This window comes from Talpa europaea (assembly GCF_964194135.1).
Source record: "Talpa europaea genome assembly, chromosome: 14".
Classification (NCBI taxonomy): Eukaryota; Metazoa; Chordata; class Mammalia; order Eulipotyphla; family Talpidae; genus Talpa; species Talpa europaea.
Window position 1 is genome coordinate 64,120,969 of NC_140082.1, and position 27,615 is coordinate 64,148,583.

At 42.0% G+C, this 27,615-nt stretch overlaps 1 protein-coding gene across 1 annotated transcript in view; it reads right to left on the reverse strand.

Annotated features, from left to right (window-relative positions):
* The window catches only part of KIF26B (kinesin family member 26B), a gene marked incomplete at both ends in the record, with an annotated part of 536,756 nt that overhangs the window by 251,184 nt on the left and 257,957 nt on the right, over nt 1–27,615 (reverse strand). Inside the window, one exon of the mRNA XM_084254495.1 lies at nt 13,183–13,355. Within this exon, the coding sequence (XP_084110621.1) occupies nt 13,183–13,355 (173 nt within the window). The remainder of the gene's footprint in view (nt 1–13,182; nt 13,356–27,615) is intronic.

Sequence of the window (27,615 nt, forward strand, 5' to 3'; positions counted from 1 at the left end):
ACCATATGTAGTCTACTGGTGTTGATCAGGGAGTCTGGCTTTTTCTACTCCCTGTAATTATTCTGAGATTTATCCATATTGTTGCATATACCAATAGTTGGTATATGATCCCTCTCCCTATGAGTAGGATTTCATTGTATGGATATACCACATTTTGTTAATCTATTTACTAGTTAGTGAACACTTAGGTTTTTTCCATCTTAGGGTTATTATGAAAAACACTATGAATATTTGTGTATAAATCTTTATGTGAACATAAACCTTCATCTCTCTTCATAATTGCCTAGGTATAAAAGGCTGGGTGATACTGCAGTGAAAACTCATTTATACTGCTTTTGGTAAGAAACACTTTTAAAAGCTTTCTGAAAATTTAAATAAAATATATTCTTTCTTTCTTACTTATGTATTTGCTCCAAAAATGTAAATATAATTCTCAAAGAGCAAAATGAAGAAATAAAAGTATAGGGATCATGAAGTTGCATCTCTACTTCTTTTTTTTTTTTTTTTTTTTTTTTTTATTTATTTATTTTTTTTTTTAAATAGAGGCATGTTTTATTTATTTGTTTGTTTGTTTTTGTTTATACATGCACTGGGTACAGTCAGAAGCGCGGGAGGGTGAGAGAATTCACCAGAGCCAGAGCGGGAAGCAGAGCAGACAGAAGGACCGAAATACACTGCTGAGGGGAGCAGCGGGCGGCAGGAGAGGTCTGCGCGCCATGTGGGACCCTCCTCTGGTGGCCGGGGAGCAGCCGGGGATCGAACCGGCGCTACAGAGGCCGCGGGCAGCTTCGCAACCCAGGGCTCAACCGCTGCGCCACCGGGGAGGCCCCATCTCTACTTCTTTAGTGCTTTCTTTGTTCACCAGGACCGCTCAATCTTACCCTCTGTCAAGTGGCATTCTCAGCACATGGTCCAATGACTAGCAATCCTTTAGGGATAAGAGGAAAAATAACTCTCCCTCTCTTGGAGGCTCTGTGGTGTGGAGATGCTGAAATATTTAAGAGGTTAATCAAATACATCCCACCATCCCTCCTGGGGTGTACTCCTTGAGTGTATAGGGGAATTTATGGCACAGAAGAGAATGAAAAACAAAGATTTTTCCTGTGTTTTGTTGTTGGTGCTATTAGACTTGTTTTGAAATTTATGTAAAGTAAAAAATTAAAACCAAAGACAGGGAGAGAAAAAAGATTGAAAGTAGGAAGAGAGGAAGGTGAAAGGAAAAAGATAATGGAACTAAATTCTTAGATTCTATACTTCAGGTAATAGCTCCTTTATCCTGAAATATTATTATTTTAAGGGCAAGTTAAAAGACAGGAGGCTGAGTCGTTGCTGGGATTTCAAAGCTATAATGGTAGATTCTGCTTAAATCCACATTCTCCGTGCCTCTTTTTATGAAGGGAACAATCACAGAGTTAACCAAGTATAATTTTGAAATTCCAGGTATATAAGAAAGTCCTGTTTTTAATTTATGAGTTCCTATAGCAATAGATGTAGGGCTTTTAAAGCGCCCCCCCACCCCATAATGTGTGAAGAAATACTGATGTTTAAATTTATTGCAGCTTGAACAACACTTCCTTCCTTCTCCCTCCCCCACAACTAAACAGGATCTAAACTCCATAAATCAATTTTCCTCACTTGCCCAGCTTTAAAGAAAATAAAAAACATGCAAAGCAGCAAACCCGCCCTGGGTCTTCAGGACCACAGGAGAAACTTAGAGATTAATGATATCTATTTTTATTTTCTCTATCTGTAGTGTGAAAGCTGAAAGTAAATGCTCAGCATTTTGAGTAAGTGACATGGGAGCCTCCAATATTTCCCAAAGACATGAGGTGTCAGTTAAACATGTCACTAGGTGGGGACACTAAGGATAAAAGGATAAAGACGGATGTTGCTGAGGAAGGGAATGGTACCACCTGAGCACCCATGGGTACATCAGCTCAGCAGCCTGAATGCTAAAAAACAGTGCCAGAAGAAAACATGTGTGGTCTCAGTAGGCCCTTGGTGAACTTCATGGAATGGAAAGGATTCTTACCTGAGATTTAGCACTAATTCTAGATAGGATGATCAATTTGACTAGGCTACGGTATTCAGTTGTTTGATTAAACATCGGCCTAGATGTTGTTGTCAAGGTAGATGTGAATTTTTAGTTGTGATTGGCATTAAAGTCAACAGGCTAAGTAAACCAGGTTACCCTCTATAATGTCAAAGGAGGGCACTCACCTCAGATTCGCAGTTGGGCAGAGTAGCTAGTTCCCCAGAAGCCTAATTGCAAAGAAGCCCCCACTCTCAGGACACAATGACCCATTGTGGTAGGGGCAATGTCCTCTCTCTCTTGCCCTAAGCAGATGCACTCAGTGTGCCAGAGACACAATTTCCACAATTAGAATTAGCTATAATTCAATACAGGTGAATCCCCCAGGGTGGACAGAGGAAACTGAGAGAAACTCTCCATGGCAGACTTGTTATGCTTCTGAGACATACTCACTAAATGTTGATTGAGCACCAGTTCAGTTCTAAAAATTGAGGATACAACAATGACATAAGATAGCAAGTGTCTCTTGCCACAGATCTTGCATTCTAGAAGAAAAGGTAGGCAATAATTCAGTAGCAAATGAATGAACAAGGTACATTTTGAGAATAGTATGTGCTGTGAAGTCACCTTTAACTTCTAAACAACCTCAAGACCTGGAGAATAGTACTGGGAGTGCCTATGTTCCTCTTTGTCCTGAACTGTCCAGAAATGGGACAGGTTACCTCCTGGGCTAGGAACCCCCTGGTGGAAGTAGGTGTGCTTTTGCTATAATGACTGGTGTATAATATAGGCTTACAAAATGATGGGTGGATGGAAGGGTGGATGGATGGGTGGATGGGGAAATATGCCAACATCTTATGTTGAGTTTCTTAGAAGCATCTCTGGACAAGGATGTGATTGATAATCGGTTTAACTGGGAGGTAACTGTACAAGGCAGTGTGGGGGGTGGGGATGCAAGACAGGGAGAAAAGGAAGCCACCAGAAGTACATCATTAAGCAGATTGTTGATGTGGGAAACTGGGGCTTAATTCTATATAAGAAATCTGGGAGACAGGATAGACTATGCCTCAGCATTTTTCCAACTAAGGGGAGAGGGCGCTGGGGTATTTATCTATGAAGGACTGTAAGTCTTATCTGAAAGCTATTCCCGAGAGGACTGCCTCCTTGGCACTCTGGCTGCAGTACAGGAGAATCCAGCAACCAAACAAAACCCTTGGACAGAGTCACAGTCACAACTGCTGGACCTTTGGAGCTACAAAGTCTGATGAGATGGGTGGGGGCTATGTACCTGCTGCATCAAGCTGTATTCATCTCATGATTTCCTAGAGGTAGTATTGACAGGGCTGCAGAGGTAGGTGGGGAGTTCTTGCAGCGGACTGGACCCTGGCCAGGTCAGACTTAATGACACATTAGTCGGTAGTCCTTGGCTGTCTTTTGATACCTCTCTCAATTTAAACTGAGACTTAGGGCTCCTCAAAGGTGGAAACAAGCTCTTAGTTAACTCACTTTTAACATTCAGAAGTGGTGAGAGCATGTATAGGAACTTAAGGCTGTATTTTATAGATATCTAGATTTAGAAACATTCTGCTTCCCACCCACCCCCAATGCCACCTTGCCATTTTAGATCGAGCACCAAGAGACAGATATGATAATAAATAAAAGTTTATTTGACAAAAATGAGCCACATCTATTTCCTGAAGCATCTGAAAGACTGCAAATAAATTTTGAGTGATGGCTTACATTTGCTCATTTTTAATTCAAAGTGGCTTGCCTGGTGCTGATTACATCCTTTCTCACTATAGTCCCAGAGAGAATTTCTCCTTCTTTGTCATTGCAAGTCCCTTTCTTCCCTTCGCAGGATTTAAAAGGACAAACTGTGGACTCTTAAGGCTTTGGTTGCCAAGAAAATGACACAGGCCATTATTTCTAGGCTCATGAAATCGCATTTCCTAAATTTCAGTACTTCATGAACCAGCACGCCAGGTGCCAGGAAAATCCTCTAATTACAGTGTGATGCTAAAATCATTTTTGCATAAGCTAAATAAAATATGGTTATCAGAAATAGTGTACTGCTGAATCTGTGTTGCAATCAATAATGAAAAGTATTCCATTTTTTTACCCATCAGAATTACTTTTATCTTTAATACTAGTACTTGGAATGATGACAACTGAAGCTTCACAACACATTTTGCTATTTTCAGGTACAATCCCAATATTTCTTTTAAGATTTCAGCTCTTTAAGCATTTTGCTCTTTTGAGAAGCAAGGCAGTTCTAAGCTTTCAAGCATGGTTGACTCACTCTTTCAACATTCATCTATTGAGCTCCTATTGTGTACCAGGTATGATGTTAAGCACAGATCCTGTTCTCATGAAATCTGCACCTTAGCAATCAGACAGAAAAAATGCATTATTTCTATCACAGAGGCAAGAACATAAAAATCTTACCTTCAGGGGCATATCTCAGTATAAAAAGCAGAGATTTCATCTAGATCTCTTTATGCTTCGCATCTACTTATTTCTAGCCCAATTATTGTAACAGTAGTCCTTAAACTCTCCTTCCTGCACCCTCAAAGAGGAGCCAATTTCTTATTCCGTTATAGACAATGCCATGGACAGATTTGTGTTTTCATCAACAATATCAGCACACTGAACCTCAACCTAATACCACATAATATAATACATCTTTAGTTTCTATAATGTCTTCCACATGATTTTATCCCCAAATGCTTTACATACTTCACTAAGACAGCTATAGAATTAAAATAATAAATCAAAGCGGGGGACAGAAAGTGAAGAGGTTTATTCAAGGGAAGAAAAGAGCTTTTCAACGAGACAGGAAAAAAGATGGAGAGCCCTACTTCATTGGTGCTAATCCTATAACTAATAACTCTTTTCTCTGTTTTAACTCTTTCTTTGGTTTATTGTCTCTGCTGTCTACTTGCACCATGTCTTATAAATCCTAAAGACAATGAGGTACTTGTACTTTAATAATTTTCCAGTGGGACATTCCCCAAGCTTGTTAAGATCCTATCTCCCCCAAATGTACTAAAACTAAAAGAATAATTTCATTCCTGAACATGAAGTTTGAACTGAGTAGGAAAAGATGTGAGTTTCTCCAAGAACTTCAGTGGAGGACAATCTGGAGATTTAGCTGCTCGTCTCTCCTTTTAACCTGAGATTCATTCACTCACACATTCATTCATTCATTCATTCATTCATTCAACAAATACCTCTAAGGTAGTAGCTGTTTTGTGGAATGGGAGGCATTGACAGAACAGCTGTCATTTAAAATGGGGAGGTCAGGGAAGGCTTGGTCAAAAAAGTGGCATATGAGTAATGAAAGGGACTGAGCTAAGCAGTTATCTGGGGAAAGAGCAGAGGGAGCAGAAAGAATAAAGCCAATGAGGAGGGAATGGTCTTGGCTCTTTCTCTGGAAGGCATTCCCTAGATGCCTAGAGTGAAATAAGCAAGAAGCAGCATGGTAGAGGACTGGGAAAGGAAGGTTATAGAGAGAGCTTCATAATTCACTGAAAAACCTCATCTTTTCTCTGAGTGGAAAAGGAAGTAATATTTTAGTAACTAACAAAATTAGAAAAATGAAGAGCAATTGATCAAAATAATTTGCCTAGGAATGGAGGGTGTGCTTTGCATCCATTCTCTACTCTGGTCTCATTTATCATCCTCATGTTGAGACTGCCCACCCATCATACCCCAACTGGAGTAGGCACAGTCACTAACAGCATTCATTTATTCACTCAACCAATGCTTCTTGAGTGCTCTTTTAGGCAGTAAGTCTCCTATCATGAACAAAGATAAATGTCCCTCCTCTTACGGAGCTTACATTTTGATTCATGAATCAGACAACCTGGCTCAAGTACCTCCTTACCTGCTACTAGTTGTGTAACTACCATCAAGTTACTTCACCAATCTGTGCTTCAGTTTCCACATTTAAACAATGGGATAATAAGAAGGCCAACTCTTGGGAGCTTTCAAAGTTTAAATTCATGTCAGGAACCCAGAATAGTATGTGGCAATTAGGAAACCCTCAACAAATATAGGCTACTATTTTCAAATGAATAAGTGCTGAAGAAAGGTTAGCAGTTTGTAGAGGTACTGGAATGGGTGGTAGCAGTAGCAAAGACTTGGAAACAAATTTAAAATGTGTTTAAAATACAGTCAGCCCTTAGACTGCCATCAGAGATAAAATTGTATCCTCTCTTGATACACTGGCCCTCTCTTTCACTACACAAGAGATTCTTTCGTGATTTCTCAATTGACTTCCTCACTCTCCCTCCTCAGCCCCTCCAAATCATGATGGTAAAAACAAAGAAAAAGAGTACTCCTCTCCTTTGCCTCCATTTTATTTAGTGCTTTCGTTAATTTTCACCGTCAGTGTCATGGCAGAAATTGAGCTCTCTGCACTTGGGTCAGTAACAAGCTACATGGTATTAGAATCAATTGTCCTTCCCTCACTTCATATCTTCCCTTTGTTTTCTTTTTTATTGCTTGAGAGTTTGTCTGGGGATATAAACTTAAAAAATCCCCTTCAAAATATTTTGAAGTGGGCCTCCCCGGTGGCGCAGCGGTTGAGCTCTGGGTTGCGAAGCTGCCCGCAGCCTCCGCGGCGCCAGTTCGATCCCTGGCTGCTCCCCGGCCACCGGAGGAGGGTCCCACATGGCGCGCAGACCTCTCCTGCCGCCCGCTGCTCCCCTCAGCAGTGTACTTCGGTCCTTCTGCCTGCTCTGCTCCCCGCTCTGGCTCTAGTGAATTCTCTCACCCTCCCGCGCTTCTGACTACCCAGTGCTTGTATAAATAAATAAATAAATCTTTAAAAAAAAAACAAAAAACATTTTGAAGTGTGTGGTCCACTAGCTGGAGTCCACTAGAATGAAGCTCCCTAAAGACAGTTTCTCCATGCAGGGCACTGATGCAATCACCAACAGTGCCTGGTTCTTTCTAGGGGAGGTCTGAAGGGCTGACTGAGCTCTCCAACCCTCTGTGTAGGCGGCTTTGCTCTCTGAGGTGTGATGCCCATCTTGACAACTGCCACAGATATCCTGGTTGGCCAGTAGGCTGGATCACAAAGTGTCATGTAAACACACTGCAAAGGTAGGCATGACAAAAGTCATCTACTTAAAAGAGAAAAAAAAATCACTGAATTTCCTGAGGACAGAATTCCATCTGTTTTATAAATTCCATCTTGTCATCTCTAGGAGTTAGGTGAAGTTTACAAAGAACCATCACATTCTCATATAATCCTCACTATGATCTTATGAACTACACACATGATGATCATCATTGAACAGGAGAAACTGAGGCTTAGGGAGGTGAAGCTACCCCTCTAAAATTAGAATGTGGATTAACCCTAGGCTACTCCCTCTTTTTCTTTGCTTTTTCTAATTCCTTTCCCATTATCCAATATCTGCCCCCCCACACACACACTTTATTGCTTCTTTATAGCAATAAAGAAGATATTCAAAATGTACAGTAAAATGTAAAATGTCTAATCTTGAGAATATTTGGTAAGAGTCACTGGGATCCTTCAGAATCATTGAAATGGCTTTACCATCAGTCACATATACCAAGGCCTGTCTGGGCTTTGAAGGCAGCCAAATGTGTGAAATGACTCTCAGACACGTGAATTGATTGCTAGCATCCCCAACTATCAGTCAGACCTAGGACTTGTGCAATCAGAACAAGTTGATTTAATCAGAACTGTTTTACACATTCCCTGCAACAGGATATGGGAAGGGGGCTGCAAACAATGGCTGTTTTCTTTAGTCTAGATCACCAACACGGAACTGTGTGTGCAAAACCACGAGTGGCATTCCTGTTATGATCTTCATATCCCAAAAGAGATTAGTCCTGGAGGTTTCTGAGGTTGGGTACTGAATGTTAGTGTGATCTATCTGAAGTGTTTTGGGATTTTTTTGAACACAAAGGATAATAGTGTAGACATTGAATTATGGCTACTTTTTCTTCAGTGCTTTCACTGCCTCTATTAAGCAATCAAGGCCTTCTTCATGCAGCAAACACCTGAAACTGTTTCCTGGGGTCATTGAAATCTGGAGGCACTAAATATATATTTGGCTCCTTCTTAATGTCTTCCTTTCATACTGCAACTGACGTGCATTCAAGTGAAACTCTATTTGTATAACTATGATTCCCCAAAATTCACTTCATCAATATACATGAATAAAAGTCCCTTCTTTTCTGAGAAGCCCACGGAGCATTTTCTAAGAAAAGTAAAGTTACAGTCTATCAGGAATAAATAAACAAGAAACCCAGAGGGTGGTGGTTTGGCTTCCAATTCAGGTCTTCAAAGATCTCTGTCCTGGCATTGCTCAGTTACCAGGAAAGGGGGTGGGAACAACACAAGCTCAGTCTGTACTTTTGTGTAGCTGAGAAAAAGATGCCCCTTTGCAGCCCAGCAAGAGGCACCTCAGCTCAGCCAACACTTGCTCCTTGGATTTGTTGCCCTTGTCTCATGAGCAAAGGGCACCATTATGCTTGTTGGTTCTGACCACAAGCCTCCCTTAGGAAGCTCCATGGAAGTCCTGTTTTCAAGAGAGCCCTGGAATAGGTAGACAGGGGGCTGGGATGGGGAAAGGCGCAGAGTATTGGGAGGAAAGGGGAAAGGGAGTGACAGCAAGACGGAGTGAGAAAGCCTGGCAAGAGTGAGAGCAACATGCTTCAATGAAAACCAAACAAGAAACAGAAAAATCATAATAAAAGTAAAGAGAGGTTCTACAGTACAAGCTCCTAGAAGTGCTTAGGTTTTTTGTAGAGCTAAAAGCCTATAAAAATGGGTTGGGTGCTAGAAAGTAACTTCCTTTATGTAAAACCGGAGGCAGAAACTGCCTCTTTTCTCCAGTGAACTGGTAAAAAAGAGACAAAGGAGAGCGATCTTGTGCACCAGCTCCATGTTTCTCCTCCTAGGCCCAACTGCGGTGTGTTTAGGATAGCTTTTCTCTGATAACAATTGTTGATAAGTTTACAGTGGGATGACTGTGAGTATCTCTGAAGGGAACAGTACCTGACAGAACAAAAGAAGCCTGTGCAGTCTCACACTCCACATTTTCCTGATTTAATAAACTCCTCGCATATCACCGAGTGCTGCTGCTGCTATGTTAACATACTCAGGGACTAGAGAAAGTCTCACTGTACAAGATCATACATGAAAAGCATTTGCTGTAAGCAGTGTAACAAGGATCTAATTGTGCTGGCTGTCAGCAAGAATATGGAAATGACTCTTAGGAAGGACACTCTCTATAACAGTAATGGTTTGTATGCCTCATATGTGGTAGAGGCCCCACAAGGAGCTGAGGAGAAGGGCAAGTTGGTTCTGAAGGCAGAATCTCAGTACACTAGTCAGCCCTCGCAGCTCAGTGTAGCCCCTCAGCCCAGGACAAATGCTGGTTGTGGTTTTAAGGTCACTGCAACCTCTGACCTCCAGAGGACACTGGTGAAATCAGTCATGAACAATCCACGATATGCTCAAGGGTCCTAAGACAAGCTGTCAGGAAGTACAAGGGGTGATCCAAAAATAAGTTCTGAAAAATCACAGGAGTGGACATGGTGGAAAAAAAATAAAATAATATTTTTAGGAAAAGAATGAGTTTGAACAAAAGGCAAAGAATGGGTGGAGCTGATAAGATGAAATGAGGGATGGCTTGGCAACTGAGAAAGAGGAAGCAGAGCAAATGGATCCCATAACACGAATTTGAGGGCAACCCAAGATTGAAGTGAACACCAAAATTTATCTAAAAAATCACAAGCCTGGGATGGAATGCATTTTTAAACAACTGCAAAAAAATATTTAAAGGTCAACACTTCTAGAAGAGAGTTGGTAAGTATCAAATAACCCTATTGCTGGAAAAACAGAGAGGGAGAGGAGGAGAGGGAAGACCCAAGAGTGAGCAAGAGATGATAAAGGACCATGCACTGCATAAAGGAGGCACTGAGCAATCCAAAATAATCAAAACTAGACAGATTTTTAAGGCATTTATTTGTTTAAGACAACAGAGATTCAAAAAACTATTAGCAATAAAAAGTGCCCATGATATAATTTTATTTGAGAAATTGATTTGAATTTGGTTTAAACATAAAGCTCTTATGAAGGCTGCTCTAAACAAGAGAGCTACAAAGAAACAAATTCTACCATAAGTGATGTTTGAAGACAGAGCTAAAGGCACATGCGTTCCCCAGCCCTACGAGATGGCAGCACTACTTCTACCAAAATTAACCTTGCCTTTGAAAAGCTCATGTAATACCTGCAAGTTTTCACTACTTTTCAAACACTTGCTCCAAATGTAGATTAAAATCTTCCAGAGGCTCAATTTCTCCATGATTTAAAAAAAAGTACACATTTTAAAATAGTTTTGCAGGTTATTTGGGAAGGAACATCAACGCACAAATATGAAGTCATTCAAAATCTCTTTTTACTTACCAGGATTCAAGGAAGTTCTGGGCATAACCCAGATCTGCTCACTGCTTTTCAAATAAAAGTGGATTCCACTACCTCCAATTACAATGTTGGTGATTCATCTAAGCATTTTTATTGGGTTCATGTACTTTAAGTAGATAATAAGTAAATCTTTATCCAAAGCGAGCAGTCAACAAATAGGAATATCTAATGACATCCTACTTCACCACTTCCGATTAATGTGGGAATCATGCAAAGCAGAGTCCCCTCATTGGAGAAGTTCAAAGCCACCACAGGATAGTCAACCATACTCTCCTGAGCTGTACAAGCACGCATCTCAGAGAAGACCACCTTTGCCAGTCACTTGCCATTCCTTTTCCTGATATTTATTTGCTTCTGTGTGAGTCCTCCTGATTAATGTGAAATGTGGCCTCAAGAGCACCATTTTTAAAACACACATGCATTCCCAGCACCTGTGATTCTGACATCTATGCCCTGGTTAAAAAAGATGGCACTGGTTTTCTTGCACCCGGAAAACTTGTTCCCTGAACACTGTTTTTGAGAGTCCTAACTTCTTATTTCTTCATGCTTTAAAATTCTTCCTTCTCGGTGTGTGAGTATGTGTGTATGTGTGTGTGTGAGAGAGAGAGAGAGAGAGAGAGACAGAGAGAGAGAGAGACAGAGAGACAGAGACAGAGAAAGAGAGAAAGACAGAGAGAGAGAGAAAGTTGGTTGATCTGCAAAATCTCTGAATGGATTTTAACCATAGGCTTTTCACGCTCTAAATATCTGAGGTTAAGAAGGCGCGTGGAGAGCATTTCCCATGTGAGGATTGATGGGTCAAGTATGATGTGTCAGATAGTAATCCAGTGTAAGTTTGAATTCCCTCAGTGATGGGACCCTCACTCTCTTCTGGGGCAGTTTGAATTATGATAAAGTTCTTCATTATGAGCTAGAAATATCTCCCTTTCATTATTAGGGGTTGTTGTTGTTCAAATATAATTGACATCCATTTTTAGCTTCAGGTGTACAATACAATAATTCAACATTGGTATACATAATTCAACATTTGTGAAGTGATCATCACAATAAGTCCACTGGCACCTTTTCTTAGCATTGTTAGTATTCTGTCTCTGTCCACACACTGGGGTGTTCTATGAACCCAACCAAATCCCACCATTATAAATGGCCCAAAAGGTAGTGAGGGCTATCTTCTCCAGACCAAATGCCTTGGCATGGGTTCCCAGTTCCTCAACACTTTCATCACTTTCCTCTGGACACCTTCTCATAATCAACTGAGGTCTTGGGACCTTCTGTGCTGTCACGTTTCTGCATCTCCTGTCTCATCTCTTTATTCTCTCCCTCCATAGCACAGACATGACTGCCTGTAAGCTTGCTCTGTGGCTCCAGAAAACAGTAATGCATGTACACATAGAGCTAACATGATCGCTGTCACTGTCTGATGTCCACCACATACATATTTTCTGCTGTTTCCCACACGTTCAAGTTGGCCCAGTGTTCACAGGACAATAGACATGGCACCAAAGTTTAAATCAGAACCTCAAAGTCAGTCTTCTAACAGCCCCATGTGCTATCACTGTTGTGTCTTAATCCATACTATTAATCTTCTGTTCCTCCTCTGATGTGCTCCTTTCCTAATCAAAACACCTCACGCATATTTGGGCTTTGGATGTTACCATTCATGGACATAACTAGAAAAGCCACACAACATTCCTTCATAATGACACACTACTAAGTGCATACTGAACTGGCTGCTGTAGAGTAATTTATCATTTACAATGTCTTAATCTTCAATGCAATCCTGAGGAATAGGTGTTATGATTATTTTATAGATGAGGAAACTGAGGCAGACCTGGACACTAACCCAAGGGATCTTCTGGTGGCACAGCTGGTGATATTTTTATTCTATATCCTACTTACCCAGGAAGCTTGCACATCTTGGGAAGAAATAGTTTTCTAAGGTCAAATTCCAAGTATCAAATAAAGAATGAGTCACACTAAAAAGCAGAGGAATCTGGTTTCTATTTCTGACATTGCTGTGCACTAACTCAGCGCTTAACTTTCCCAGCTCCAGGTTTCCTCATTCATAAAACAAGGCAGGCGCATGAGAGAGCCCTGCAGAGGTCCCTGCTCAGCTGTTCTTTGTCTCCTGCACTGTCGCTGCCACACCGCTAAAATTAGGCAGAAAACATCATTGAAATACCTTTCTTTTTTATTTCTTATGCTTTTAAAGTTTCTAAGATTAGACGGATAGTATTTGACAATTATCCCAAGTAGTCTGTTGAGGAGGAAAAAATTATTTGTTAATTTTTAATCAGTTCATTTTCTGTAAGGAGAAATAAATTTGGAAACCCCAGCCACAGCGCTAGACCCAGCCCCAGCCCATAGCGCAAATGTCTCCTCAGCAGAGAACCGTCTCTCCAGTCCTGTGTTCTCAGCGATTTTCAACACTTGGCTATAAACATCTGAAGACGATTTTGGTTGTCACAACTGGGGAAGGTGCTATGGAAATCTAGTGAGTAGAAGCCAGGAATGCCGCAAAACACCCCCAAATACACAGGCCAGTCCTCCCTCACGTGCTGGGGGTGAGTAACCTTGTCTTCGAGAGAAGTCAGGAATGGCACCAAACTGTCTTTCGTGTTTGAAGCTAAACTGGTCCACTTGGGAGGCTAACCAGATGTGCTTGTCTGAACACCTCGCTTACCTTGCAAAGAAGGACGCGGCCACCGAGGTGCCTGTGGAAGTCTCGCTGGCCACACAGGAGCCCTGCGAGGTGGCGGCTGGGACGCTGCAGGCGGCAGGCTTGTCCGCATTGTAGCGATTCAGCGCTGCTTCTGTCAGGCCCTCGCGGCCAGTCTCAGTCATCAGCTGGGAGATCTGGCGAGAAAGATGGAAACTGAGCTCATTACCTTTGGCTGCTGCATTTGCTGACAGCCTCTTTCAATTGGGGGGAGGGAGAGGTGGGGAGGCTGAGGGGAACATGCCTCCCATGTACATTCAGTCTCATACACCTTGGCGCTCAGAGCTCCTATAAAGCTCTTTTCTAGCATTTTAGCTAGGACATCTCCTCGTTTTCATTAAAATAATGGAATGAAATTACCCCCTGACATTGCAAGTTTCAATTATGTCTGTGTCTCCCCTCCATTTGGAGGGAATGCATGAGTCATTATCCACACACTTTTTGCAGCCCAGGCCCAGATCAGTAACAACGACGAGAGCCAGTTTCTCACCAGGAATGGTCCCGAATGCTTCCAAAGAGAAGAATGAGGCAAAGGTATTATTTTATTAATGGGTAAGTCAATCTACTAACAAAGAACAGAAGGAGTTAAATAAAACAGTATTTGTTATTTGCCGAAGGCAGATAGCAGAGGTGATGCAGAGAAGCTCATGAGCATAGACAGACCCATCACAAATACCAGTGGGTGTTGTTTTTTTTTTTTAATTTTTTAAAGGTTTATTTATTAATTTATACAGAACAGGCAGACTGAAGAAGTGCACTGCTGAGGGGAGCAGCAGGTGAAACAGGAGAGGTAGTGTCGTTTTTGTTACTGGTGTCGTTTTGAGGTTTCAGACCAGGGTAAACAGACTTACTTCTCCTGCTGGTTCATTAAGATAAATGGCTTCTCGCTGTTCCCCTCAGCAGTATGTTTCAGTCAGTCTGCCTGTTCTGTTCCCCACACCATCTCTGGTGAATCCTCTCACACCCCCATGCCTCTGGCCTGTACCCCAAATTCTTAAAAAAAAAAAGATAAATGGCTTCTATTTCATTTGCAAAGACTGCATTTATTTCAGAAGTTTTAGTGGGTGGGGCTGGGCCCATTCTGCTTAAATTCACATAATAGGCTCCGAAGAATCATATTTCCAGGCAAAATAAGAATCTTTATATACTTTTGGAAAGTGCTAATCCCATGACAAATGTAATAATTATATAGCAAGGTCTAAATGTGCTATGTGGGATGCCTGTTACTTTAAAACTTCAGTCTGCTTGCAAAAAAGAAAAAAAACACAATTTTTTTAAAGGAAACTTTAGTACCAAAAATATATGTATAATAATTTGCAGCCAATTCAAACCTTTTGAATGCTGAGTGGAAAATATTTCTAAATGCCTAGAAAATACAAATGCAGTAAAGCAAAGATCAGCAATGGTTTCTACTTTGCAACTGAGCCGGACAGTAGGCCAACGAAAGAACCCCATTTGTTAACCTTTAAAAATACAAACACTTGTATTTTTCATTATTAGCAGAATAGCGATTACCATAAGCCTCCATGACTTGTAACTTTGCTGTGGTTAAATTCTTGCTCTTATTTGGAAAGTCTTGCATTATTCAGCTGAAATTCTGCCAACACATATTTTCTTATTCTCATTCATTCAAGACATTGCAAGGAAACCTGAATCACAGAAAAGAAACCAGAGAGGAGGCAGCAAAAGCAGCCAGAGCCTGGAAGAATTCCCCATACTCAGCCAGGAGCTGCTCACCTATCCTTGGGCTTCCTCTGCTGCCCAGGGGGTGTGGGAGCCCCTCAACCAGCTGCCAAATCTTGAGGAATATGCGGTTGGAGAAGGCAGTTGAAGCCAGGGAGCAGCTGAAACTGGGGAGACATGGCCATGCATACTGTTTTCATCACAAAACAGCATTTACGAAGCCCTGTGGGTAAATGATGCCATCCTGGACAATGTCCAAAAACAAAATTGCAATATTCATCGCACCATTTTCTTTATCACAAAGCTACAATCTGAGACATGTAAAACTGATGTTAACACACAAAGATTTGCTTTTCAGACCTAATGATATTGCACACCTAACAGACTATAATGTAGTATAAAGACAACTTTGCAATGCATTGGGAATCCAAAAAATTCTCACGACTCACTTCATTGAGATACTCAATTTATTGTGGTGGCGGTGGTGGTGGTGGAATCAACCTGTAACATCTCCTAAGTGTGCCTGAATTGTATTTCTAATCTGAGGTTTGGAGAAAAAGGAGTGGAATTCTGCTTCACCATGTAGAAAGTATCCTATAGTTGTCCTGAAAATCCATAAAGAAGCCACTTGGATGTGTGTGGCAAATGGCAAGATGCCTAATAGAGGCACAGCTTTCTGGTACTTGCAGGTTCCCAAATCTAGCAGGACAAATGCCAGCATGCTGCGGGTTTGTGGCTTTCAAAATGTCACTAGACAGATGAATGTCTATGCACTGGCCAAAAGAGAGCTATTGGCTCTCTTGTGCCAGACCAGTCTGGATCTCTTTTAAAGAACTGGGAATTAGCAGACATGGCACAACCAATTCCCAAGTCCATAAGAGTTGTTCAATAATCAACTGCTTTTAGAAATTAAGAATCACAGAATGTTTTAAGAGCTAGAAAAGATTATCAAGATCATCCTCTTCAAAACTCTTTATCTTAAAAAAGAAACTGGGAAGCAGAGAGGTGAGCTGCCCAAACTAACTGGTAGCTGAGAAGAGGACACTGATTCTTAGGCATGTGATACTCCCTCCTCCTTTCCTCTATGCCCTCTCGTCCTTTTGTGATAGCCCCCCACCCCATGGCTCCTAGATGGGGATGCATCAGAGCATGACCGAATCCACTGCAGCTCCCCTTTAGCAACTGGGCACAGCAACAGTCCTGGCTTTGCTGCAGGAGGTGGGGACTCCAAAACCCACCACCACCCCAGCCTGTTGAATCCCACCTCAGGAGCCGGTTCAGCAGGTGCCCCAGCTCCCCTGAGCCCCTGCACTGCATGGCCAGAGTGAGATGGCAAGAAAGAAGCACAGCAGACTGGATGTGCTGGTGGGGTTTTGGTTTTGAAGCTAGCAAGGTTTTAAAGAGGCCAATCAGGTTCAAACATGCACCCGTGGCAATCAAGTCTTGGAAATGGAACGGGTTTTGTGAATGGACCGATCAACCTTGAAAGGTGGAAGGGGATGTTAACCGGGGTTTCAGACAGCTTGACACACAGACTGGTCCAAACTCTCTCCTAGGAAGATCTTTAACTCAGACCTTCAAGACCTTAGCTTCAGGGATACTGACCTCTGAGACCTCCCAGTCCTTCTCATCTGACACTGACTCTCATCTGACTTGCCTGAGACTTAAGCCTGACAGACCCTTGAGGCATTCACACCTGATCTCCACTTCAAACTACCACCTGACCACTGCTTCTGCCTCCAGCTTTGCTTCCACATTGTCTACTGACCTGTGCACTGCTGGCCTATGCCCACATCTCTGAAAGGACTGCACAATGGTGCCTGATCCTCACCACCTGCTGACCTGTGCTGACCAGCACTGCTGACCTGTGTCTGGCCATCTCTATGAGCAAGCTATGCACCACTTCTGATCTTCTAGCACAACCACCTAACCACCACCCTGCCTCCAGCATGTCTGGCACCATCTCCTGTTGTAGTTGTGTCCAGTGCTGCCCAGTCTGGCCTTCTATCTCTAGCTGCCACCTTGAGTTGGGTCCTGGTCCACCATTTATCAGTGTGCCATCAGCTCCATGTTCTTATTGAAGGGACAACACCATCTTGCACGAGCAGCCTTTGGTTTGGATATTGGATGCTGCAGATACTATCTGTGGTAGGACAGTCAGCCACTTATGGCCTTAGAAATTGTTTCCTTTTCCTAAATTTTCCTTTGTTAATAAACCCTGTTGTTTGTTGCACTCTGAATCTGAGTTGTGTCTTACAGCCATGAGCACACGGGTGAGGCCCATGAATTGTGACTGACCTTCCCCAAGCTTTGCATGGCTTCACTTTTAATTAAAAAAAAAATTAACATAAAGGAAAGACATTAAATAAGACACATGTAAGAACACCTACTACCATAATTGACAAATGTTTATACCATCTTTGAAGATTTTTTTAAGATTTATTTTATTTATGCATCCAAGAACTGGGGTATAGGCCAGAGGTGGATGTGTGTGTGTGAGAGGATTCACCAGAGACAGAGTGGGGAGCAGAACAGGTGGAATGACTGAAAGACACTGCTGAGGGGAGCAGTGGGGAGCCAGGAGAGGTCTGCTGCGCCTTGTGGGCAGCTCCCTGGCAGGGGATCGAATTAGTGCTGCAGTGGCTGCCGATAGCTTCATAGGTTGATACTTAACCCCTTGTACCACCAGGGAGGCCTGAAGATATTTTTAAAGAAGCCAAACATTACATGAAATTGAAATTGCCTAGGTCCCTGGTCACCCAGCACTCCCGCCCTGCCCTCCCTTTCCAGATACAGTCAAGTCATGATTTGGGTCCAGTCCATGTACTTCTTCAAGGTGTGCCTTCCATCACACCCACTGCCTCCTAAAATCCTGGCTTTTGGTTTATTTTGATAATTCTCTGGGTTTTGTTCTACCTCTTCAGCAGTGGAAACAGGGTTATCTCTCCCTGCCCCACGCCAAATGTCTACTGCTATAGTCTCTCTAAGTTAATATCCTCACTTGTATTTACACTCCATACCCTGCCCAGGGATCACAAACTTTCAGAAATAATATACACATAATTACAGTAATTGCTAGTTTGCCCCCCACACTCTGCACTCCAAAATTCTGACAGATTTCCTCAAACATAACTCCTGTTGCTCCTGCCACAGAGCCTTTGTACATGCTTATACTCTATAAATTGTGCCTTTACTTTTCATTCAGATTCAAGTTCAAGCGTCACTTCCTCAGAGAAGCCTTCTTCTAGTCTTCTAGCTCCCTTTTAGCCTCTGTTGGATGTTTTTATAGAACTGCAATCTTTTCCGTCCACATCCCTTTACCTTATGCATTTAATAGTGAGTCACTGTCTCTTACAACGCAGAAGCCGCAGAACAGAGGGTTTAAGTCTGGCTTTCCCACCACTGCATCCCTAGAGACCAACACAATTCTTAGCACATATTTAAAATATGTTTGTGGAGGGCCTCCCTGGTGGCGCAAAAGGTCGAGCACCGCACTATGAAGCTGTCCGCAGTCTCTGCAGCACAAGTTCAATCCCCAGCCAGCCAGAGAGCAACCCACATGGTGCAGCAGACCTCTCCTGTCTCACCCGCTGCTCCCCTCAGCAGCGTATTTCAGTCAGTCTGCCTGTTCTGTTCCTCGCTCTGTCTCTGGTGAATCCTCTCACCCCTCCCTCCGCATCTCTGGCCTCTACCCCAGCTCTTGTACGCATAAATAAATAAATCTTTAAAAAAATAAAAATAAAACATGTTTGTGGAATAAATCTGAGCTATTCCTATTTCTAATGCTCACATTTTTCTAATTAAATGTACTTTCCTTAAACCTTTCTAGTGTGAAGACTTAGTTTTCTTAAACTTCATTGTCTTTCTATTTTGGCTATTGGGATACAATAGTATTCTTCCCCCTCCACCACCACCAGAGTAGAAAGTTTGAGCTCCAAAATGTGCTATTTTGGCAGTCAGGCGCTGCCTCATTTTTAGTCTGTGACTTCATTTGTCTATTTACTTATGAACACCCAGGTATTGTGTGCTTGGTGTGTGCCACGCAATGAGTAGTAGCATGTGTGCAAAATTTCTTGTAGTCTTTTGTATCTGCAGCATTTATCTTTTTCCTTTTCAAGTTGTATACACTACCTGGCAATCAATATCTTGTACAAACACAGTCCACAAGACAGCTGGCCTAAAGTAACTTCTATCATCTCCATTAAATCAAATCTTTATAGTTTTTAAAAATAATAGAAGCAACTACAGCCACTTTAATAATTAACAATGAAAACTGTATTAATCCCAGACCATTCTGAGAGTCACCTTGTCAGATGAGCTATCACTTTTCATACATACACTGTGATGTGGGCTTGATTTGGGATGGCATTCTTCTTACCAGGTAGTTGTCATGCTTATTCCCAAGCATTTACTCTTCCTCAGTATTGCAAACTCCCATAGAACAATACCACAGGCATAACTGAATTATTCCAGTAATAAAAGGAAGTGCCTACTGGACGAAATCTGGCTATGAAAGAACTTCCAGTCTGCATTCTTCCTGTGGCTCTCTTAAGCTGTGATAGCTTGTCCCCGAATTGGTTACATATTAAGCAGACAGCTCTAAAGATTCATATCTGTGATAATGACATCATCATTAAAGAATAAACAATGCCCTTGTGTCTGTCTGCTTCCTTGCTGTTGATAAGCCTCTTGTTCCACCAGCTACATTTGAAACAACCAATATTAGGTAAGGTAGACAGGCAAGCTGTTCTTCCCATTTCACAGATAAGAAGGCAGAGGAGTCAGGTGATTGTCCACGGCTTTTCAGACATAAGTAGGGAAGTTCAGATGAAAACAGAGGCCTTTGGCACCATATTTTCCACTCACTATTATATGCTCTCCCCTCAGTTACTGGTTTACTGAATAACCTGAGCACCAGATAGAGGCGGGGGATTTAGTCAATGACCTTAAGAGCTTTTAAAGAAAACTAGATGGAAAAAACTTGTAGTCAACCAAAGTAAATTCTTTTCTCTCTCCCTCTCTCAAATAAAGGAGAGTGCTGTGTGTAGAAATATTACCTGTAGGCAGCTTCCACAATGTGTTTTTAGCCATTTACCTGCTGGGCTTCCCAGGGATGAGCAGCACGGTGCCTGCATATCTTCCGCACCCGACTTTCTCTAGCTATGCCCCCACCCTTGTGGCATTCCACCTACTCAGTAGACTAATTCTTCTCTTGGGTTCTGAATTGTCTCTCAGGGCAGAGGCCTTTCCTACAGGAGGATGGGCTCCCCTACTCCTGCCATGCTTCAAAAGCAAGTATCTAAGAGGGGCCTTCTTTTTGCTACTAGCTGTAATGACAGCTCTGTTCTGTTGTAGCCCAAAGTGTTCGCTACTTCAAAGGGTGAGGAAATAAGTTCTCTGAGAACCCTGGACCTTTCTCCAGTCTCCTCAGAAACCCTGACCTCTGGTTCACAGGCCAGATGGGCGACAGTGAGTCCCCATGGCAGTCCTAAAGACTGTCTCCTTCAGAAACTTACCTATTTTCCCCACGAGAAAACTGATGGTCAGAAAGATTGTGCTATCTACCCAAAGTAAAACAGCTAGCAAGTGGAGGAGCCAGGATGGCAACCCAGATTTCTTTGGCTCTGACGGAATTTTCATTTAATCCCACTCCCTGTAACTCTCCCCTCTGGGACCACTTCCTTTGTCAAGGCTGCTCTCATGGCCTCTTCCCCCAAACTCCTTTATAAGAGAAAACATCCACAAGACCAGGTGTCCCTGGAAACCTAGCCTCATTGCATAGTTCTGAATCAAAAGCCTTATTTTTGCATGTGGATCACCTGTGCTTTTCAGAGTGTCTTGACTTAACTTTTTCTCTCATGATACTACAAAAGGTATACAACTCTTCCAGAGAAAACTCAGACTCAAAAACCCCAACGTATCTACCTAACACACTTGAAAAACCTAAACTTCTTAGGGAAAAGGTTTATTTTCTTGATTATGAATATATGTCTTGGTCTAAAAGCAGCAGCTGAAAACTTCCTGGGAGGTCTTGGTCATGGACTTTGGAGGGGACTAAATTATCACCAAGGATTTCGTTTGGTTTAGTTTTGATTAAAACCTGCTTTGAGCTGTCCATCTCAGTTACACAGGACCTTTCACAAACAGTATCTCTTACTTTCAAAACACCACATCACCTCCCATGGGGAGTGGTAGATTAAATACAGGTGGCAATAAAAAGAACCTGGTCACAAGGAGAGGGTGCAAACATGTGACCACGTATGTGTGTGTGTATATGTGTGTGTGTGCATGAGAGACCCAGCTATTGCTCCTGAACCCTGGCAGCTGCTTTTCATAGACCTCATGGGTACAGCTGCTTACTCTATTTTAACTGTCAGCAAGATGCCTGTCTTTCAACCATATTCACATTTTTGCAATGATACCCCCAGATGAGGAGCTCTATATATTTGTTCCCTAAGAAATAGTGAATCTTAGATTGGTTATGATTTTGATCACAGAATCAAGATGGAAGATGTTTTGCTCACAAATCAAGCTGCTCCACGCTGCAAATGCTAATCTATACACCACTGACCTTTAACTTTCTCACTGATGGGAATAACTCTGAGACTGTCCAGAGTGTGTCAGCATGAGGGTTCATCTTAAATGGCACTATTGACCCAGAAAGCCACCTCCCTCTGATTTTGCCAGGGGAGCAGCAAATAGCAACAGTATCCATTTCCTGTGTGGAGAAGTCTACAGCAAATATATCTTACTTAGTCTTTAACTACATTTAGTAACATTATGACCCCCCCCCCAATCCCAGAAAATAGCACAGTGTAGCATTTTCCTCTTAGACAACTGACACCTCACTATTTAGGGATATCTCTTATTGTTACTTATTACTTACATTGTCATTTAACATTTTTATGGTTTTGCAAACAATGGGTGCTCAATAAATATTTTTGATCCATGTTAATACAAACCAACTCACAATTATCTCAAAAAAGATGGGACACAGCTAATGTTTAACCTTTGATGTTGCAAACCTCCCAGTTGTGCTCTTAGGAAACCAGGACACCAGAATACACTTTCAAAAACTATGCAAATGTGCAAAGCCAAAGATCAAATAATGTGTCCTCAAACCAAAGATAAGTAAGTTTAGCTGATCTTTCAGACAAGCTCCACTTCAGTCACTGGATAACAGACAGTTGATGGTAGCATCCAGAAAGATACCTCCTACAGGAATCAAAAAGCAGTGATATATGATATAGGCCACATGAACTCATGTAGTTTTGCTCAAATCAGAAAGAAAGAGAGAGAATTTACATGTCTTCTATATAAGTCTGAGTTTTTCTGTAGGAATTTGTGTCAATCCTCACTTGAGATGGAAGTCACTTCGAGGGCTGACTGTCCTGGCATGTGGCAGAGGCTCCCAGATGGGCTCTCCCTAGGGAGTGGCTGCACTTTATAACCCCAAAGGCAGTATGGGAGCAAGGATTGCTCTAATAACCATAAGTCCATGTCTTTTGCTTCAGATCATTCATTCTGAGGGTCAATATGCTTCATTTTTTTAATTAAGTTTATTTTATCCTGGACGGCACAGAAACAAAAGAAATGTGCCCATTCGAGAGGATGCCCTGGGATGTCTCTGAAGCTAAAACAATTTCCCCTTTTTCAGTGTCTGTGTTTGTCAGCGGCGTCACTCACTAAGGTGTTTGGTCCATTGTACCCTGCACTTGTTGTGCTTTATGCCCCTGAGGGACCAGGCAAACTCGTTCCCATTTCAACTTTAATCTCCCTGCTGTCTCCCCTCTACCTAGAAAGCAGTGCTATCCAGAACTAAAGTGATGTGTTTCCAAAGCAGAGTCCAGTGTACTGTGCACAGAGTTCTGCCCCTTCTAAGCAGGATTTGTAGTGGCAGAAAAGCTGACAGCAGCAAGTTTTCTAAGCAAGTTTTTGTTTAGAAGTCTAAGGAGACCCTGCAGCAGGTTAACGAGTGCTGGGGTCATTTTATTGGGATAAAACCTACTGAGAATTAGAGCAATAAAATGGATTTCTCCCATCTCATCAAAGGTTTTTATTTAAAAAAAAAAACAGTATGTTTCCATGTATATGACATATCTACAGTAGTCAGTTTCATAGAGACATATGGTAGAACAGTGGCTGCCAAGGGGTTGGGAGAGGGAGAATGCAGAATTACTATTTAATGCGTATGGAATTCCAGTTGGGGATGAGAAAATTCTGGAAATGGACAGTGATGTTGGCCACACAACACTTGAATGAACTTAGCAATTGACCTATACATTAAAACGGTTAAAGTGAAGCTATCTGCAGCCACTGCAGCACAAGTTTGATTGCCCGCCAGGAAGGTGACCCACATGGCGCAGCAGACCTCCCCTGTCTTGCCCACTGCTTCCCTCAGCAGTGTATTTCAGTCAATCTGCCTGTTCTGCTCCCCACTCTGTCTGTGGTCAATCCTCTCACCACCCCCGCCCCTGCACCTCTGGCCTGCACCCCAGTTCTTGTATGCATAAACAAATAAAATAAATCTTTAAAAAATAATTAAAGTGGTAATTTTCATGTTATATATATTTTTACTACAATTAAAAGAAGAAAAAAACTTAGAATAAAGACCACCAAGACTAAAGACACAGCCCAAGAATCTGATCAGTCTAAGGACGAAGAAAAAAAGCTCTTGAATAGAAACCAAAGCCTTAAAAATAATGCTCCTTTATCTTACAAATGCAACCCCCAAACCATGACAGTTCCAAGATCAGTTATGTTGGTTCTAACCTCAAAGTCCTGAGCTCTTAATACAATGCCTCACACACAACTGTGCCCTAAATACTTCCTGAATGTTCTAGAATCACTTAAATGGGCAGTTCAAGACTTAGGATTTGTTCTGATATGCAGGCATATCTCTGTAACATCGCTCCAAGGGGTATTCTAAAGGGCAAAATAATCTCTGCCAACATCAGATGGTAAATTTTAGGTTATGCATATTTTCCCACAATTTTAAAAAGGAACACAACAACAACAACAAACATCCAAAAGTTAATTCCCTTTAGTTGGCCGAGAAGGCCATGGGCCTGCTTTGTCATTTAGATCAGGGGGTGACAAGAACACTCAAGGGGAAGGCCCAAGTCAGAGAATGAGGCTAAGAACTGAGGGTTTTGTCCTCGAGGGACTCTGATAGTGTGTTCTGCAGGGTGGTCTCAGTGACAGGATCCTACTAGACCATTCCCACAGCCCACAGGAGATGGGGTCTGCCTGAGCATTCAACTGAGAGAAGCGTGAGTGAGGAGGGAAGCAGGGAGAGCAGCAAAACTAGGACAGGGTGAAGTTGAGGAAAGCCTGCGTGAACTTGGCTCTTGGATTAATATCATTTCATTTCTTTACAGTTGCCCAGGTAAAACCACGTATCATCCTTCATGCCTGCCAAGTCACACCCCAAGGATCGGTTACCACTCTTTCCACAAGGTAGTGTTCCAGAACTGGGTTGATTCAAGTCCTTTCTTAGGGTCACTGTTTACTTGTAGGAATTTAAATCTGACAGTTGGTTTTCCTATGGCTTTTGGCATGCTGTCTGCAGAGTGCAGGCAGTTACCCTACCACCTTACTTGAAGCTTGCCCCAGGCTGGGCCCAGGCCTTGTGACTCATACAAGCACAAATCATCTCTGAGACTCTGCAGCTGGCCTGCATCAGACAGATAAAGTCCTCCTCTGTTGTCCAGCCCATGACTAGCACCACGGGGCCATGATGGGACTCTTATGTCCCAGGGCTGGATGTTTGATTACCCTTATTATCTTAGCTTGCTTTGGCTATAAATTTTATTAGTGGCCATAAAATTATCCATCCACAGCATTTGACTCAGCGACCTCTTGCAACAAGAATTCCACACACTGGCGTTGCACAGAGTTTAGGAGAGCTGACTTTTCTTCACCCCCGGTTTACAACCTCACCTTCATCCAGGGTTCTGCCCTGTGTGCTGAGACTCTGCAAATAGAAAAGGCTGCTTGTGTTTCATGATCCCAATTATCAGGACTTCAATCTGGCCCCTCAGCACCTAATGACTGTTTTCTTTTATTATTTGTGTTGCCAGAAGGTAAAGGGGCAGGGCTGCCCAAATGCTGTAGAAAAGACTAAGATGCAGAATGAATCAAAGGGCCAGTTGCATCTCTCCGTTGGTCTCTTCCCTTGGGTTTCTTACTCTCAAGCCAGAGCTCAAATATTCTGTTAGAGAACATCTTATCACAAATGATAACATCACACCATCAAGCTTATAATGTTTCTACATTTGCATTTATTTCACCTTGTAGAAATGTAGAATCACAATACTTTTAATATTTAATCTTCAGTATGTTTTGTGGGGTGGTTTTGGTGACATATCCAATGGCATATAATGGTATGAGGCGTCCAACTGACACAACAAGATTAGCATCAGCCTGAGAGACCTTGGAGGAACAAAATCAGGTATCTTCTGCCTTTTAGGATTCAGCTCCAACAGCAAGGACTACAGCAAAATAAAAAGCTTCCAAACAGCAAAAGAAACCGTATATAAAATGAAAAGACACCCAGCAGAATGGGCGTAAATATTTGAAAACCAAACATCTGACAAAGGACCTGATATCAAAGATTTACAAGGAACTCATAAAACTCTATGAACACAAAACCCAATCAAAAACTGGGTAAAAGAACTAAACAGACACCTCTCCAAAGAAGACATTAAAATGGCCAGCAGATACATGAAAAAGTGTTCACAATCTTATTATTAGAGAAATGCAAATCAAGACCACAATGAGAGACCATCTCACATCTGTGAGCATGGCCCATACTGAAAAGACCAGAAACAAGAAGTGCTGGTGAGGACATGGAGAAAAGGGAACCCTCCTACTCTGCTGGTGGGAATGCAAACTGGTCCAGCCCTTGTGGAAAGCAGTATGGCGGTATTTCAAAACATTAAACATGGATCTGCCATTTGGTCCAGTAATTCCACTCCTAGGCAGCTAACCAAAAAATTCAAAAACACTAATTCATAAGAAACCTTGCATTCTCATGTATACTGCAGAGATACTTACTATAGCTAAACTATAGTTATAATATGTCAAGTAAGTCAGAAGGGGAAAGACAAATACCAGATGGTGTCACTAATATGTGGAATACAGAATAACTAAATTAATAATCAAATAAAGACAAGTGGGAAAACTAACCCTCGATAGCTTACTACAGAACAGAAACACCAAGGGGGTTGGAGGTGTGGGAGGAGAAAGAACAAAGAGGGAAGGAAACACAATGGTCTATGGTGGCAAAATATGGGTGAGTTGGTGGTGGGTGCATTATGGTGGTAATACCTGATGGAGAACCCCAATATGACCTCTGTTAAAAGTAAATAAATAATTTTTTTAAAAATCAGGCATCCTCATAGATCATACTTGTCACCATTATTGAGTATTTACCATGAGCCAGGTTCCATTCTCAAAGCTCTATAAATGTGTGGCTGTATGTATATGCCATATTTAATCTTGACAACAACCTTATGAAATAGGCACAATTGTTACCAAACAATAATGTAAACTGTGCCTGCCACATGGAAAACATCTGAATCAGGTAATGCTGCTGACTTGTCTTGGTTTCTTTCTATCCTCAAGTTTTGCCAGTCACACCATTTTTGGCCAATCACACCATTCAGAGATGTACAGTTCTTCAATTACGACTACTCCATTCAGAAAATGCGGTAAGAGCAAGAGATTTGAAAATGAGTAGAGAAAGGGATCATTTGAATAATATCTCAATGTGTGTGAAAGGCTTACTCTATCCAGTATTTTGTGATTTTTATGATCAAATGGAAGCAAAATGAAATTGTCTTAATCTTAATGTGATTTATTTCACTTTTAACTTACAAATATTCAAATGCAGACTGAGTAGTGAAGAGGAAATCACAACCCTAATCAACCCAACCCTGCCATCAGGCTCAGACCCAAGAACTAGGAGGACTAATCTCTCTTCAAGAACTGAATCACCCAGGGGCTGCTTCTCTGTTGGGGGAAGGTTCCCATTGCTTCCCATGCCCAAACAAACAAGAGCCAAGGATGGAAGCATGTTTCCTATACCTGACCTTTGTGATTGTAGAGTATTTCCACCATTTTACAACTGCCTGTCACTGGTCTCTCTCCCCAATCAAAAGCTTAAGTCCAGTGAGGATAGGGAACAGATATTGTTCACTTCAGAATTACCAGCATAGCACAGTATCTGGATGTCAAAATATATCTCATGGATACATTAATTAATACCTTAATTTAACAAATACATACAAATAAAAATGGACTTAATTCAGTGGGACTGAAAGTGCAAGACAGTTCTATTTGCTTTTGAGGGACAAAGTTTATTTTAAAAATGACGAGTGTAGCACCTGAAGTTATAGTATAAAAAATAAGGTATTTTGGCATATATTTCATTCATTATAGTGGTGAGACAAATGACTGAGTGTGGGAAAGAAAAGACAAACAACAGGGCCTCCCCTAGTGGCACAGGTGGTTGAGCACAGTGCTGTGAAGCTGTCTGCAGCCTCTGCAGTGCCTGTTCGTTCCTCGCTGGCCAGTGAGGGTTCCACATGGCACGGCAGACCTCTCCTGTCTTGCCAGCTGCTCCCCTCAGAACAGAACAGTCTGCCTGTTCTGTTCCCCGATCTGTCTTTGGTGAATCCTCTCACGCTCCCGCAAAGCTGGCCTGTACCC